The sequence below is a fragment of the Ahaetulla prasina genome, chromosome 5 (assembly GCF_028640845.1).
Source record: "Ahaetulla prasina isolate Xishuangbanna chromosome 5, ASM2864084v1, whole genome shotgun sequence".
NCBI classification, from domain to species: Eukaryota; Metazoa; Chordata; class Lepidosauria; order Squamata; family Colubridae; genus Ahaetulla; species Ahaetulla prasina.
Window position 1 is genome coordinate 81845875 of NC_080543.1, and position 13276 is coordinate 81859150.

At 35.1% G+C, this 13276-nt stretch overlaps 1 protein-coding gene across 2 annotated transcripts in view; it reads left to right on the forward strand.

The window, feature by feature from the left end:
* PHKA2 (phosphorylase kinase regulatory subunit alpha 2) overlaps nt 1–13276 on the forward strand; it is a 361986-nt gene that overhangs the window by 118625 nt on the left and 230085 nt on the right. For both annotated transcript variants that reach the window (XM_058186862.1, XM_058186861.1), the window contains 2 exons: nt 1515–1688; nt 7622–7701. In XM_058186862.1, the coding sequence (XP_058042845.1) occupies nt 1515–1688; nt 7622–7701 (254 nt within the window). The remainder of the gene's footprint in view (nt 1–1514; nt 1689–7621; nt 7702–13276) is intronic.

Here is a 13276-nt window from a genome sequence, read left to right on the forward strand (position 1 = left end):
GACTATAATTCGAGAGTTGTTCCCTATTTATAAATCATCAGATGGTTTGAAGACAGATAATATCCCTAAATCCGCCCCCCCCCCCAAACTCTCAAATGAATCTGTAACCAAGATCTACTTGAAACGATCAAGAAAGGCTTTATTAGTGAAAAGATGGAAAGATCTCTAGGATATCAGTGGGAAAATCTTCCTGAGGAAATCATAGAGCCATGATGGTGAATCTACATGCCAGAGGTGGCACATAGCACCCTCTCTGATGGCACATGCCCAGTTTAGCTGTACTGTGCATGTGCACATACCTCCCACCGGCCAGCTGGTCTTCAGGTCTCTGCTGCCCATGTGTGGGGGATGGGGGGCATGCACAGGGGCCGCATGCACATTTCATTTTGGAGTTTCGGCCATGTGCCCATTTATGTGTGGGTGTGCGCACTTTGGGCACTCAGTCCAGAAAAAGTTAGCCATCACTGTAATAGAGGTTCTTTCATTTAATGTTAAAAGAGAAGTTCAAACAGTGTATAAGAATTATACTATAATTACTTCAATTTTTTGTTATTTTAAATACATTTTTTTCTATTTAATTTTTTTCAAGCTTTGTTAAAAATTTAAATTAAGTCTGTGCCAGGCCAGAAAGCAACTTGGAAATAATTCGATAGGTATTAATAAAAAGGGAAAAAACAATATCAGAAAATATATTTCAGCATGTACATTTGTGTGGTTTGTTCAAAGTTGTTTAACTTCAGAGGGACTGGTTGGATGTTCTAAAAGGGAATTTGGGACTTAATGGAAAGCAGAATAGTTGAAGAGGCTATCTATTTATGAAAAACCCAGGCTGGAAGAGTTAGAAAACTATAAAAATACTAAATATTGAGAGTATACACAATCACTAATTTTAACATCTTATGTGTGTATTTATAGAGCCTGAAGATTTATTTATTTATTAAATTTATATGCCATCAAACTCCTTGAGAAGGTGACTCAAATCAGAATGCTACATAGAACAAAAGTTCTTGTCTTCCTCAAAGCATGTACAGGTAGCCCATGAGTTACAACAGTTCATTTAGTGACTTTTTGAAGTTACAACAGCACTGAAAAAAGTGACTTATGACTGTTCTTCACACTTATGACTGTTGCAACATCCCTGTAACCATGTGATCAAAATTTGGACACTTGGCAACTAATTCAAATTTACGATGATTGGAGTGTCGTGATTAGCTTTTGTGACCTTCTGACGTTTGATTACCTTTTGATCATTTGATTACCTTTTGCTACCTTTTGATAAGTAAAGTCAATCGGGAAGCCAGATCCACTTAACAATTGTGTTACTAACTTAATAACTGCTGTGATTCATTTAACAACTGTGACACTTAACAAATGTCTCACTTAGCAATAGTTATTTTGGGCTCAATTTTGATTGTAAGTCAAAGACTACCTGTATATGACAAAATATAAGATTAATTGGACAGAGGCATAAGTGCTTTACTTCAAACAGCTTTTCTTTTAATGTTTCTTGACAGAAAGCCAGGATGAACTGGACCAGTACATAAATAGCATGTTACAGAGTACTGCTCTGAAATCATACTTGCCTCCACTGAGAAAAGGCACAAATTCATCCTACGTGTTCAGTGCTGCTCATTCTACTAGAGAAATACTATCAATCATGGCCAAGGCTAAGGGACTGGATGTTCCAAGTAAGTTTTTATACTTTAAATCTATACTATTTAACAGATGGAATGCCTGTGAATGCTGACATTTTGTTACTGCAAAAATCTGTCATCTCACATGAAATATACTTATTTTAGTAAGATTAGAGCACATTTTACAAAAAAAATGAGGCTTTATTTTCAGGTATCTGTAGAAATAGTTAATAGAACTGACACTATCATGATAAATACCTATTGGGAAATTTGCCCAGTTGGTCACAAATTGTTAGAAAAAAGTATCACTGTTAAGTACAGACAGAAATAAGAATCCAACAGTGTGTTCTGTATTCACTGATGAATAGAACAGGTTGTGAATCATGTTATTTTAAGCAACAAAATACAGGTAGTTCTCAACTTACAACCACAATTGAGTCCAACATTTCTGTTGTTAAGTGAGACATTTGTTAAGCAAATTTTGCCCCTTTTCTTGCCTCATTTGTTAAGTGAATCTGTGCAGTTGATAATCTGGTTGTTAAGTGAATCTAGCTTCCCCCTTGACTTTTCTTGTCAGAAGGTTGCAAAAGATGATCACATGATCTTGGGATATAGCAATGGTAATAAATATGAACCAGCTGCCAGGCATCTGATTTTTGATCACATGATCATAGGGATGCTGAAAATGTTGTAACTATGAAAAACAGTCATAAGTCACTTTTTTCAATGCTGTTGTAACTTTGAACAGTCACTAAGTTGAGGACCACCTGTACATTGTGATAAAGGTGGAAGAAGAAAAGTTTCAACTAATTAAAAATTCAAAAATATTTCCTCTGATTATTTTGACTAGATACAAAGATTTCCTGGTTAGATAAGTTCTTTATTTATGAATTGCTAAAATTTAAAAGTAAAGGGAAAATCAGGACAAAATTGGGTGCAAACTATAACAATTCCTGGTTCAGTATTTGGGAAATTATATGGTTCTGTTAGTACATAAAACTGCCATGATTTTCACTTTGAGAAAGCCAAAAACAAATGAACCTTTAGACTTGGCACTCCTTCCATTTCCTTTTCTCTTTAGCAGTTTTTCATTCCAGGTTCCTTGAATCTGTTTTGCCCTGAGGAGAAAATGTGAGTTATAATATAATTCGGGTAATTCAACATGTAAAATTTAAAAAGCAAATATTGGTTTAGAATTTGTTATGAATCACAGTTTCTAGCCTGGATAACATGCTATGTTAGAATCTGTGACAGTAAGCTAAGCACATAAAAGTCCTAGCCAAATTTGCATGTGCAACCTTGTACATTCTTATATCACAAATGGACATGAAATAATGAGGGCATATGTAAGATTATATACATTTAGGAATTAACATTTTGGCTAATATTAAATATGGTGATATGGGAATATTCTCATGTTTTCAGGATTTATTTATTTATTTATTTTATTTATTTATTTTGTCACAACATCATACAAAAAGATTATATAGTATATACACATATAAACATATATAGGAAGAAGAAAAGAAAAACAATAGGACAGGAACGGTAGGCACGTTTGTGCGCTTATACATATATATGGTCCTCTTAGGAATGGGGTGAGGTCAATAGTAGAAAGTTTTTGGTTAAAGCTGTTAGGATTATGGGAAGAGACCACAGAGTCAGGTAAAGTATTCCAAGCACTGATGATTCTGTTGCAGAAGTCGTATTTTCTGCAATCTAGATTAAAGCGGTTTACATTAAGTTTAAATCTATTGGTTGCCCTTGTATTATTGCAATTAAAGCTGAAGTAGTCTTTGACAGGAAGGACATTACAATAGATGATTCTGTGAGCTAAACTTAGGTCTTGTCGAGGCGACGGAGTTCCAAGTTTTCTAAGCCTAGGATTTCAAGTCTGGTGGGATAAGGTATTTTGTTGTTTTCAGAGGAATGGAGAACTCTTCTTGTAAAATATTTCTGGACACGTTCAATTGTATTGATGTCAGAGATGTGGTGAGGGTTCCAAACAGGTGAGCTGTATTCTAGAATTGGTCTAGCAAATGTTTTATATGCTCTGGTTAGTAGTGTGGTGTTTTGGAAAAGAAGCTAAAAATTAGGTTTACAACTCTTAGAGCTTTTTTGCTATGTAGTTGCAGTGGGCTTTGGCACTTAGATCATTTGACATGAAAACTCCAAGGTCTTTAACGGGATGGGGTCGTCTGTAAGGTAATGTCCATCTAGTATGTACTTAGTTTTAGAGTTCTTTTTCCTATATGTAAGACTGAGCATTTGCTGGTTGAAATTTGGAGCTGCCAATTTTAGACCAAGCGGTTAGATGGTCAAGGTCGTTTTGAATGATAGAAGTGTTGTCTGTGGTGTTAAATAGTTTGACATCGTCAGCAAAGAGAACACAATTACTTGAGATATGGTCACAAAGATCATTAATGTATAGAATAAAGAGTGTTGGTCCAAGGACGCTGCCTTGAGGAACGCCACTCTTGACAGGAACAGGATTTGATAAAGCATTGCCAATTTTGACCACTTGTTGTCTGTTAGACAGAAAAGCAGATATCCATTTGTGGAGGGGTCCTGAGATGCCATAGGATGTTAGTTTAAGGAGAAGTTTATCGTGTACTACTGAGTCAAAAGCTTTGCAGAAGTCTATGTAGATTGCATCTATTGATTTGCCTTGATCTAGATTTGAAGTCCATATGTTTTTGCAGTGGAGAAGTTGTAAGTTACATGATAACTTTTTCCTGAAACCAAATTGTTTGTTGGAGAGTAGGTTGTTAGTTTCTAAGTGTGAGGTAATGGATTGATTGATGATAGATTCCATGACTTTGCAGGTGACGCAGCAAAGGGAGATCGGTCTGTAGTTTTCGACTAAGCTGGGGTCTCCTTTTTTGAAGATGGGGATGACTGTGGCTAGTGACCAAAGTTTGGGAAGAGAACTGGTAGTGAAAGCTTTATCAAAGATAATACTTAGGGGTTCAGCTATATTAATGGAAAGTTTTTTTTTTTTTTTTTAATTTTTTTATTATTTTTTTGCAACAAACAAACAAAAAGAAAATACATTATTACACCCTTGTGCTATACATAAAAGGAAGATTTGGGTCTTCGGATATATCCTCATGATTGCCAAAATCCACGTTCTCGAGGTACAGGTACTGAAGCGTCCAATGTTCCAAGCGCAAAGTCCACAAATGGTTTCCAAGTCTTCCAGAAAATATCTTCTTTATACACACCACTTCTAATTTTAATATCACATTTAAATTAGCTTTAAATGATAAAATGACTAATGGAAAGTTTTTTTAAGAAATATGCACATAGACCATCAGGTCCAATAGAAAGCGATGGTTTTAAGTTGTGAAGAGCTTTACCAACGTTGTCTTCTGTGAAATCTATATGAGTTAGATCATCATAGTCATTGCTGGTTCGTTTGTGGAATGTTGGATATGTGTTATCGGAGTTAACAAAAACTGAGCCAAAGAAAATGTTGAAGAGGTTTGCTTTGACTGTTTCGTCATTGCATTCTTTGTTGTTAGAATCTTTTAGTGGTGGGATGGATCTTGAATCTTTAAGTTTACTGTTGACAAAATTATAAAAGGCACGATTGGAATTTGTGCGTAAAAGGTTTTCTTCTTGCTTGGTGTGGTAATTTGTGCATTCAGTTTTAATTTGGTTGCATATGTTTCTGTAACGGTTTCTGAAGTTTGTAACATAGCCTTTTTTGTTTCTTTTCCAGAGGGATTTTTTTGATTGAAGCTTTTTTATTGATATGGGTAGTTTGTTTTTCTTGGACATGGTAGTCATTCGTGGTACATATAATTTAATGACTCTATTGATTTCAAGTAGGAAGATTCTATAGAGGTCATCAGCGGTTATGCAGGTTGCAAACAGATTTTGCCAGTTCAGAAGTGAAAGATCGTTGTTTATAAGGTCGTAATTGGCTTTCTTGAAGTTGTAGTTGGGAGTTCTGGTGTTATGACGAATTAAGTATGGACGTATATTGAGACGAAAATCAATCATGCAGTGGTCACTGTTTGAAAAGGTTCTTTAATTTGTATACCGTAAATTGAGTTTGGATTGTTGCAGAAGATGAGGTCAAGGCAGTTGTTGAGTCTTGTATTGTTAGTTACAAGTTGTTCAAGACCTAGGTTTGTAACAGCGTTGTATAGTGTAGTATGGATTGGGTCAGTTGAACATTCGTTGGTTGTCCAGTTAATGAGAGGTAGATTTAAGTCACCAAGGAAGATAAGAGGGTATGGGCAAGAGGTAGTCCATGTTAGCATTGAGGTTAGCATATTTGCGTGGGTAATGTCATAGTCGGGGGCTCTGTAGCATAGTAAGAATCAAGAGTAGTGTCAAGGGATAGGTCGCATACTATGGTTTCAGGAAGAGAGTTTATGTGCTACTTGGATATTTTTAGATTCAGTGTCTTTTGTAAAAGATAGCCACTCCACCACCTCTTGGTTTTCCCGATCTGATCGATAGACTTGATATTCTTTGTTTGAGATAATGGAGTCAGGAAGGATGAATTCAGCCATGTTTCAAACAAAATGATATCAAATGTGCCACTGTTTAATAAGAGGATAAATTCAGGTAATTTGTTGACTATGCTTCTTGCATTTATCAATTTGCATTTGAGATCTGATATGATTGGTGTTGAAGAGGTAAGGCGTGCATACCTAGTTTTGGGTGTTAGTAGGTTGGGGGTTGTGGACAATAGATGGTTGTATAGATGGTTGGATGGTAGTTTGGGTGTTTGGATGGATGGTTGTTTGGATGGCTGGTTGGGTGGATTGTTGGGTGGCTGTTTGGATGGCTGGTTGGATGGCTGTTTGGATGGCTGCTTGGATGGCTGCTTGGATGGCTGTTTGGATGGTTGGTTGGATGGTTGGTTGGATGGCTGGTTGGATTGTTGATTGGATGGCTGTTGGTTGGATAGTTGGTAAGATGGTTGGTTGAATGGGAGGTAGGGGGATGGGTACTTGGTTGAATACTGGGATGGCTGGTTGATTGTTATGGGTGATGGGGGGTTTGGAGGTGATTTTTTGATTGCAGGTTTTATTTTTTATGCAATCAGCATGGTAGTCGATGTATAGGTTGGATTCACCATTGTCTTGTCTTCTTTTAAGTTCTGTGCGAAGTTCACGAGGCGTATCCTTTGTAGAAAGGATAGGTCAGGGCGCGATCTAAGTTTACTGTAGGTAGGGTTGGATTTAGCAATTGAGTTTATAGTCTTTATGAATTTGCGTTTGCTGTCCTCATTAGTGCATATAACTCTACAAAATCTTGGTGCTGTTGTCCCATCGCTGTTTTTATATTCTGGTCCATCTCTGGAGACAGCAATTATTTCATTTGGGGAGATGGTTGATGAATTATAATTTCCAATGATGTTGTGAATCTTATTGATATCTGGTTCATTTGTGTTTTCAAGTCCAAATAATATTGCATTATTTATTTTTTGTCCTCTCTCCATTGCATCTCTGATTAGTTGATTAGTAGTTGTTTGTTGATTGGGTTGTGTTGTATTAATTTGATGTCTAGGTTGAGTTGTAAGTTGTATATTTTGTGGTGATAGATGAGTTTGGAAGAGATTTAGATCATTAGAGTTTTCATTTTTTAGTGTTGAAATTTGTTTTATCAAATTTCAACACTAAATTTGATTTGAACACAAGTGTTAGCACATTTTTTTTCTCTAGGCAGAACATTGATAATAATTTAAATAGAAGTTACAGATATGTATAACCAAACTTTGATTCATCCAGCCTTTCCTTTTTATGAAAATCTACTTTAGAAATGACAATATATTCTTCTCTTTCAATAATACAAACTACTCCATAACAAGCCCGCTTTTCCTGTAAATGGTATCTGGAGTTTGTTTAAACTAATTTGCTTATATTGTCTAACTGATCCTCAGTATCATTTATATTTTGATTTTCAGCAACATTAGGATTTGTACAGTAACAGATCTGTAAAATGGCTTTATATTATTTTTTTTCCAGATGTTTCAATGTCCTTGCCTACAAAGGTTTTGAACACTCACCGGAAATCTCTGAACCTAGTTGACTCCCCTCATCCACAAGTAAGCAGTTCTATTATTTCCTTTTGGAAAATATTGTACTTACTAGTTATATAAATTACTATAATTCATTTATCAAAGTCAAAGATGTACAATTAGAACAGAGATAGTTTCACACAGCAGCTGCTAGTTTAAATTTAATGGCTTTAAAAAGGATAGGATGGGAAAATGTCTGTTTGATAAACTACTTTATATTTTGATTATATTTCTTTTCCTGGCCCAACCCAGATGTAGGACCTAAAAATATAAAAATAGTGAGGTAGCCTTTGATCTCAAACAGGAACCACTTTTGCTAGGTAGCTTTATGTGGCATTTGAGTGCCATTTTGTGAATGTATAAGTCAAAATGGTGACTATCCATTCGGATTATCATTATACTAAAATATAAGTGAAACCAAATAAAATTATTATGCCAATTACTGGTCAGTCATGATTTAATAATATGTTAAGAACTGCTATTTGATAACAGCTATTGGAATCTGGCAATAATATTGGAAGTTGTTAAGAATCAAATACAAACATACAGCCTTTAAATTGTACATCTCTGCGTTTTAAAAAAAAAATTGCTTTGTTGATTTTATTTTTCTTGCCAAATCTTCATTTTCAATTAGATTCAATTTGTGCTTTTTCAAGTCCATTAAGTATTTAATTTTTTTATCTTGTGGATTTTTTTGTAAATCTTTCTCTAAACCAGGAAGGTGGTTGGCATACAAAATGAAAAAAGAAAAGAAAAAAAATTATTAACACAACTATTAGACCAAGATGGAAAGATATGTTATCGAAATGAGAAAAAGAAAAAATAATTGAGGAATATTAAAAGAAGTTATACCAACAAGAGCAGATATCAGAAGGGAAAATAGAACGATATCTGGAAAAAGCAAAGATTCCTAAAATATCAGAGGAATTCAGAAAAGCACTAGAAGAAAGAATATCAATGATGAAATTGATAGAGGTGATTAAAAGACAGAAAAAATGGAAAAACTCCGAGGCCAGATGGATTACCAGCAGAATTGTATAAAGAATTGAAAGATGTATTAAATGATAAAATGCTACAAGTATTCAATGATTTACTAATAGAAGCCAAGGCACCCAAGTCATGGATGGAGGCATATATAACTCTTATACCAAAGGAAGAATCAGACCTGCAACAAATAAAGAATTATAGACCAATTTCATTATTAAATGCAGATTATAAAATATTTGCATCAATTATGGCGGAAGGACTGAAGGGGTTGTTGAACGAATTCATACATTTAGATCAAAATGGTTTTCTACCCAAAAGACAAATTAGAGATAATATACAAATCATATTGGATACGGGAAAGAGGTGGTTTAAGAATGCCTAACTTTAAATTATATTATGAAGCAGTAGCCCTTTCAGTAATAAATGATTGGTTTAACTTAACAGAGGAAAGAATTTTGAATATAGAAGGTTATGACTTGTTATATGGATGGCATGCGTACTTATTTTATGAAAAAAAAGTGGATAGGGCTTTTAAGAATCATGTGTTGAGGACTTCCGGTTTGGCACCGTAGGTGATGGCGGTGATCTTTACGATCACCAACCTCTGGATTATGTGGAATCGCTAGGACAGCTTAAATCTGCTGTCCAGCGGTTCGGAAAACCCCCTCTTCGGGAGAAGGAGAAGGTGGTGAGCTGAGGGCAGAGGTTGAATTTCCCTAAAGCCCCTGAGAAAAAAGGGGTTTGAAGGGTTAAGTTCCCTCCAGTAACCCGAAGTGCTTCAGATCCGAGGATTCTTCTGCTTTGGCGGAACCAATCACCACGACCAAACGCCGAGATTTATTTTGGACAATAAAGGATTATACCGGACAGAACGAAAGTGGGAGAACTTTATGCAAGTAGCCAAGCCGATTCCCCGATACTTTGTAACAAGCTTGAAAACAGTAAAAAAATGGAGGCGAATTGTTAACAAGCTAACGAGTGGAAAGCGAAAGCGATACTTTCAGCGTTTGCCGTCTGCAGTTGGTAATTTGCATGTTACTTGCTGCTTTTACTCTTTAACTCTTTGTTGCCTGCTGATAGAATCTAGGGGAGATTTTTAAATACTGCTTTAAAAGACTGTGTTTCTTAGAGGTTAAGAAGATTTAAAGTGAATATTAAGTTGGAAATAAATAAATAAATAATTTTATAGAAGATGGCAGCCAAACAATTAAAGTCTACTGTAACAAAGAGCTCTGGAACTTTATCAGCTGGTGCCTCTCCAGCTCATACAGCAGAGACTAGAACATTGAATTTAGAGGCGTTACAAGAGAACTTAAAAGGCTTTATAGAAGAAAAATTTAAAGTAATAACTGATGAGATGTTTGAAATGAAAGAGCAGATATCAGAAATTCAAGTGGGAAATAAAGAAGTTAAAGAAGGATTTGTAATGGCAGTACGAAGTTTGGCAACGAATGTGATTTTATTGGAAGAGGAGGTTGAAGAAATTAAGCAACATAATTTAAAATTAGAAAATAAAATGGATGAATTTCAAAGTAAAATGGAAAAACAGAGGATGAAATAGTTTTGATACAATATAGAAATATGGAATTTGCTCTTAGAATTCGAGGTTTGAAAGAAAATAAGGAAGAGAATTTAAGGGAAATTTTTTCTGAAGTATTTGCTGAGATATTAGCAGCTCGTCCAGCAGATGTGGCTTATCAAATTGATAAAATATATCGTGTGAATTCTTGGATAGCAAGGCAAAAAAAGTTGCCAAGGGATGTTGTTATTTATTTTACAAACAGAACAGTGAGAAATCAGATTTTGCAAGCTTCATATAAGGGGGAGAAGATTCAGATTGCTGGTTAAGATATTTTGATATTAAAGGAAATTCCACCAAAAATGTTAAGGGCTAGGAAGGAATTTGCCTTCCTGGTGAATGAACTTAAAAAACATCAGATTGAATATAGATGGGATATTCCAACTGGTATAATAGTATATTATGCAGGGAAAGTAAATCGTTTCAATACGGTTGGAAAAGCAAGAGAATTTTATGTTGAGGTATTAAAAGTTGGAAGTCTTCCCCCATTGGAAGCTAGAAGAAGGGAGGCTGAAGTGAAGGAAAGAGAAGTGAAGCAGGTACAAGAACAGATTGTGATGGAAGAAGATTTATTACAAGTGTTGGAAATACCTACGACGGGTTTAGATTCAAAAGAACATAGGCTGACAAGAACTGCTGCTAAACGCAAGGAACAAGAGATGAAGGCACAACAACAACTGGCAACTACTACAACGGAAACAGTGGGAGGAGCAAGGCCTAAAGTAAAATGTGATCTGCGGCTGGTGTTCCAAAAGTTTCCTTCGGCTGATAATGGCAATTAAACTATTATCTTGGAATGTTAATGGCCTGAATTCACCGCAGAAGAGAAGGAAAGTATTTCATTATTTGAAACAATTTAAAAATGACAATACCTGTTTACAAGAAACACATATTAGATCTTGCTAAATGTTGGAGATGCGATTGTGAAGATGCTACTTATTACCATATATTGTGGACTTGTAAAAAAGTTAAAGCATTTTGGATTAAAGTATGGTGGATCATGCAGAATATTTTGAAAAAGAAGATTAAGTTTACTCCGCAGTTCTTACTACTAGGAATAATTATGGACTATACAGCTATAGAGACTAAATTGATTTTGAACTTAATAACAGTCGCAAGACTTTTGATTGCTCAGTATTGGAAGAAAGAAGAATTACCTACAATCGAAGAATGGACACTCAAAGTATCAAATCTGGCAGAGATGACAAAAATCTCCGCTTACTTGAAAGACTATACACTAGAAAAATATATTTTAGAATGGAAAATGTGGATTGATTATATTTAAAATAAGTATCAGATAAAAAAAATATCGAATAGCATATGAGTAAATTTAGGAAATATTTTGTATTAGATATATTTTTGAAGGAGAGGGGAATTGAGAGTGTGACTAAGTGTGGTGTGACTAGAGATTATAATTTAGGAATTATTTTGGATTATGATTGTTAGTTTTGATACCCTGCATTTTGTTCTGGGAAGTCGGGGTGGGGGTGGGGGTAAGGGGAGGGAATTGGGGGTTTGGTAGAGAAGGAGTGATGGTTAATGTACAGGGATTATTGAAGAAATATAATTAATGTAGGGTCGGGTCTGCATAGTTACCATTTTAGAACGGTGAGGAGGGAGAAAAGAGAGAGTAGGAGGTAGGAAAGAGGAGAAGAGGAAGGAAGAGGGATAGTAGAGGGAGAAGGAAGGTGTAGGGTGGAGGGAGGAGCGGATGTAGATAAGAGAAGGAGAGGAAGGTTTGGAAAGTAAAAGAAGGTAGAAGAGGGAAGAGTGTTAAAAAGGGTGGTGGTGACTGGGCAAGCCCGACTAATTGTATTTAACTGTACATTGGATGAATTATTTGATATGATTGTAAAAATAAAACTTTTTATAAAAAAAAAAAAAAAGAATCATGTGTTGAGAAGTGCTCTTTTGCGGGTCTGGAAAAAATATTCCTATAAATTAGAATACAAGATTCCTATATGGGCGAGCCCTAGACATGCAATAGAGAATATAAATATAGAACAGAAACAGGAAATGATTACTTATAAAGAACTTTTGTATGTTGAAGGAGGTAGATTGCAATTAAAATCATTACAGGTATTAAATGAAGAAGGGAGGAATTATACTTGGTTTCAATATGGGCAAATAAGTGCTAGATGGAAAGAAGATCAAAAAATTGGTATAATGCAAAGGGAGGAAAATTTAATAAAGCAAATTAGAAATCAGACCCAGGAGCATATAAAGAGATTGTATAATGTGTTGCTTGAAATAGATTCGGAAAAGGATTTGGTAAAGGATTGTATGATAAAATGGGCACAGAATATTCAGGAACCAATAATGTTGGAAACATGGGAGAAAATTTGGGTTAGAAATGTTAAGTTTACACAAGCACAGAATTTAAGGAAATTTTTGTAAGATGTTTTATAGATGGCACTTAGATCCCAAAAAATTATCATGTATGTATCCTAATATCCAAGCGAAATGTTGGAGGTGTGATTGTGATGACGCTACATATTTTCATATTTGGTGGACTTGCAAGAAAATTAAGGTCTTTTGGATAAGAATTTGGTGGATTATTCAAAATGTACTGAAGAAGAAGATAAAGTTCCTGCCACAATTTTTCCTTTTGGGAATTATAACGGATTGTACAGGGATTGAGACTAAATTGATTCTGAATTTAATAACAGCAGCAAGACTGTTGATTGGACAATACTGGAAGAAAGAAGAGGTACCTACAATAGAAGAATGGATACTGAAAGTCATTAATTTGGCTGAGATGGCTAAAATCTCAGCGTTTTTAAAAGACAATACGCAGGAAATATATTTAATTGAATGGAAAAAATGGACTGATTATCTACAAAACAGATATCAGATTAAGAAATATCAGATTGCCTTTGAATAACTAGAAAGTTATTTTATGTAATGGGGAGGGGGTTGGGAGATGAAAAGCTTTGGATGTGGTTATTTGGATTGGAAGGGAAAATTTTATTCTATGTTTGGTTTATGTATAACAATACCTTGTGATTGACCCGGGAAGCCGGGGGGAGGGGGGAA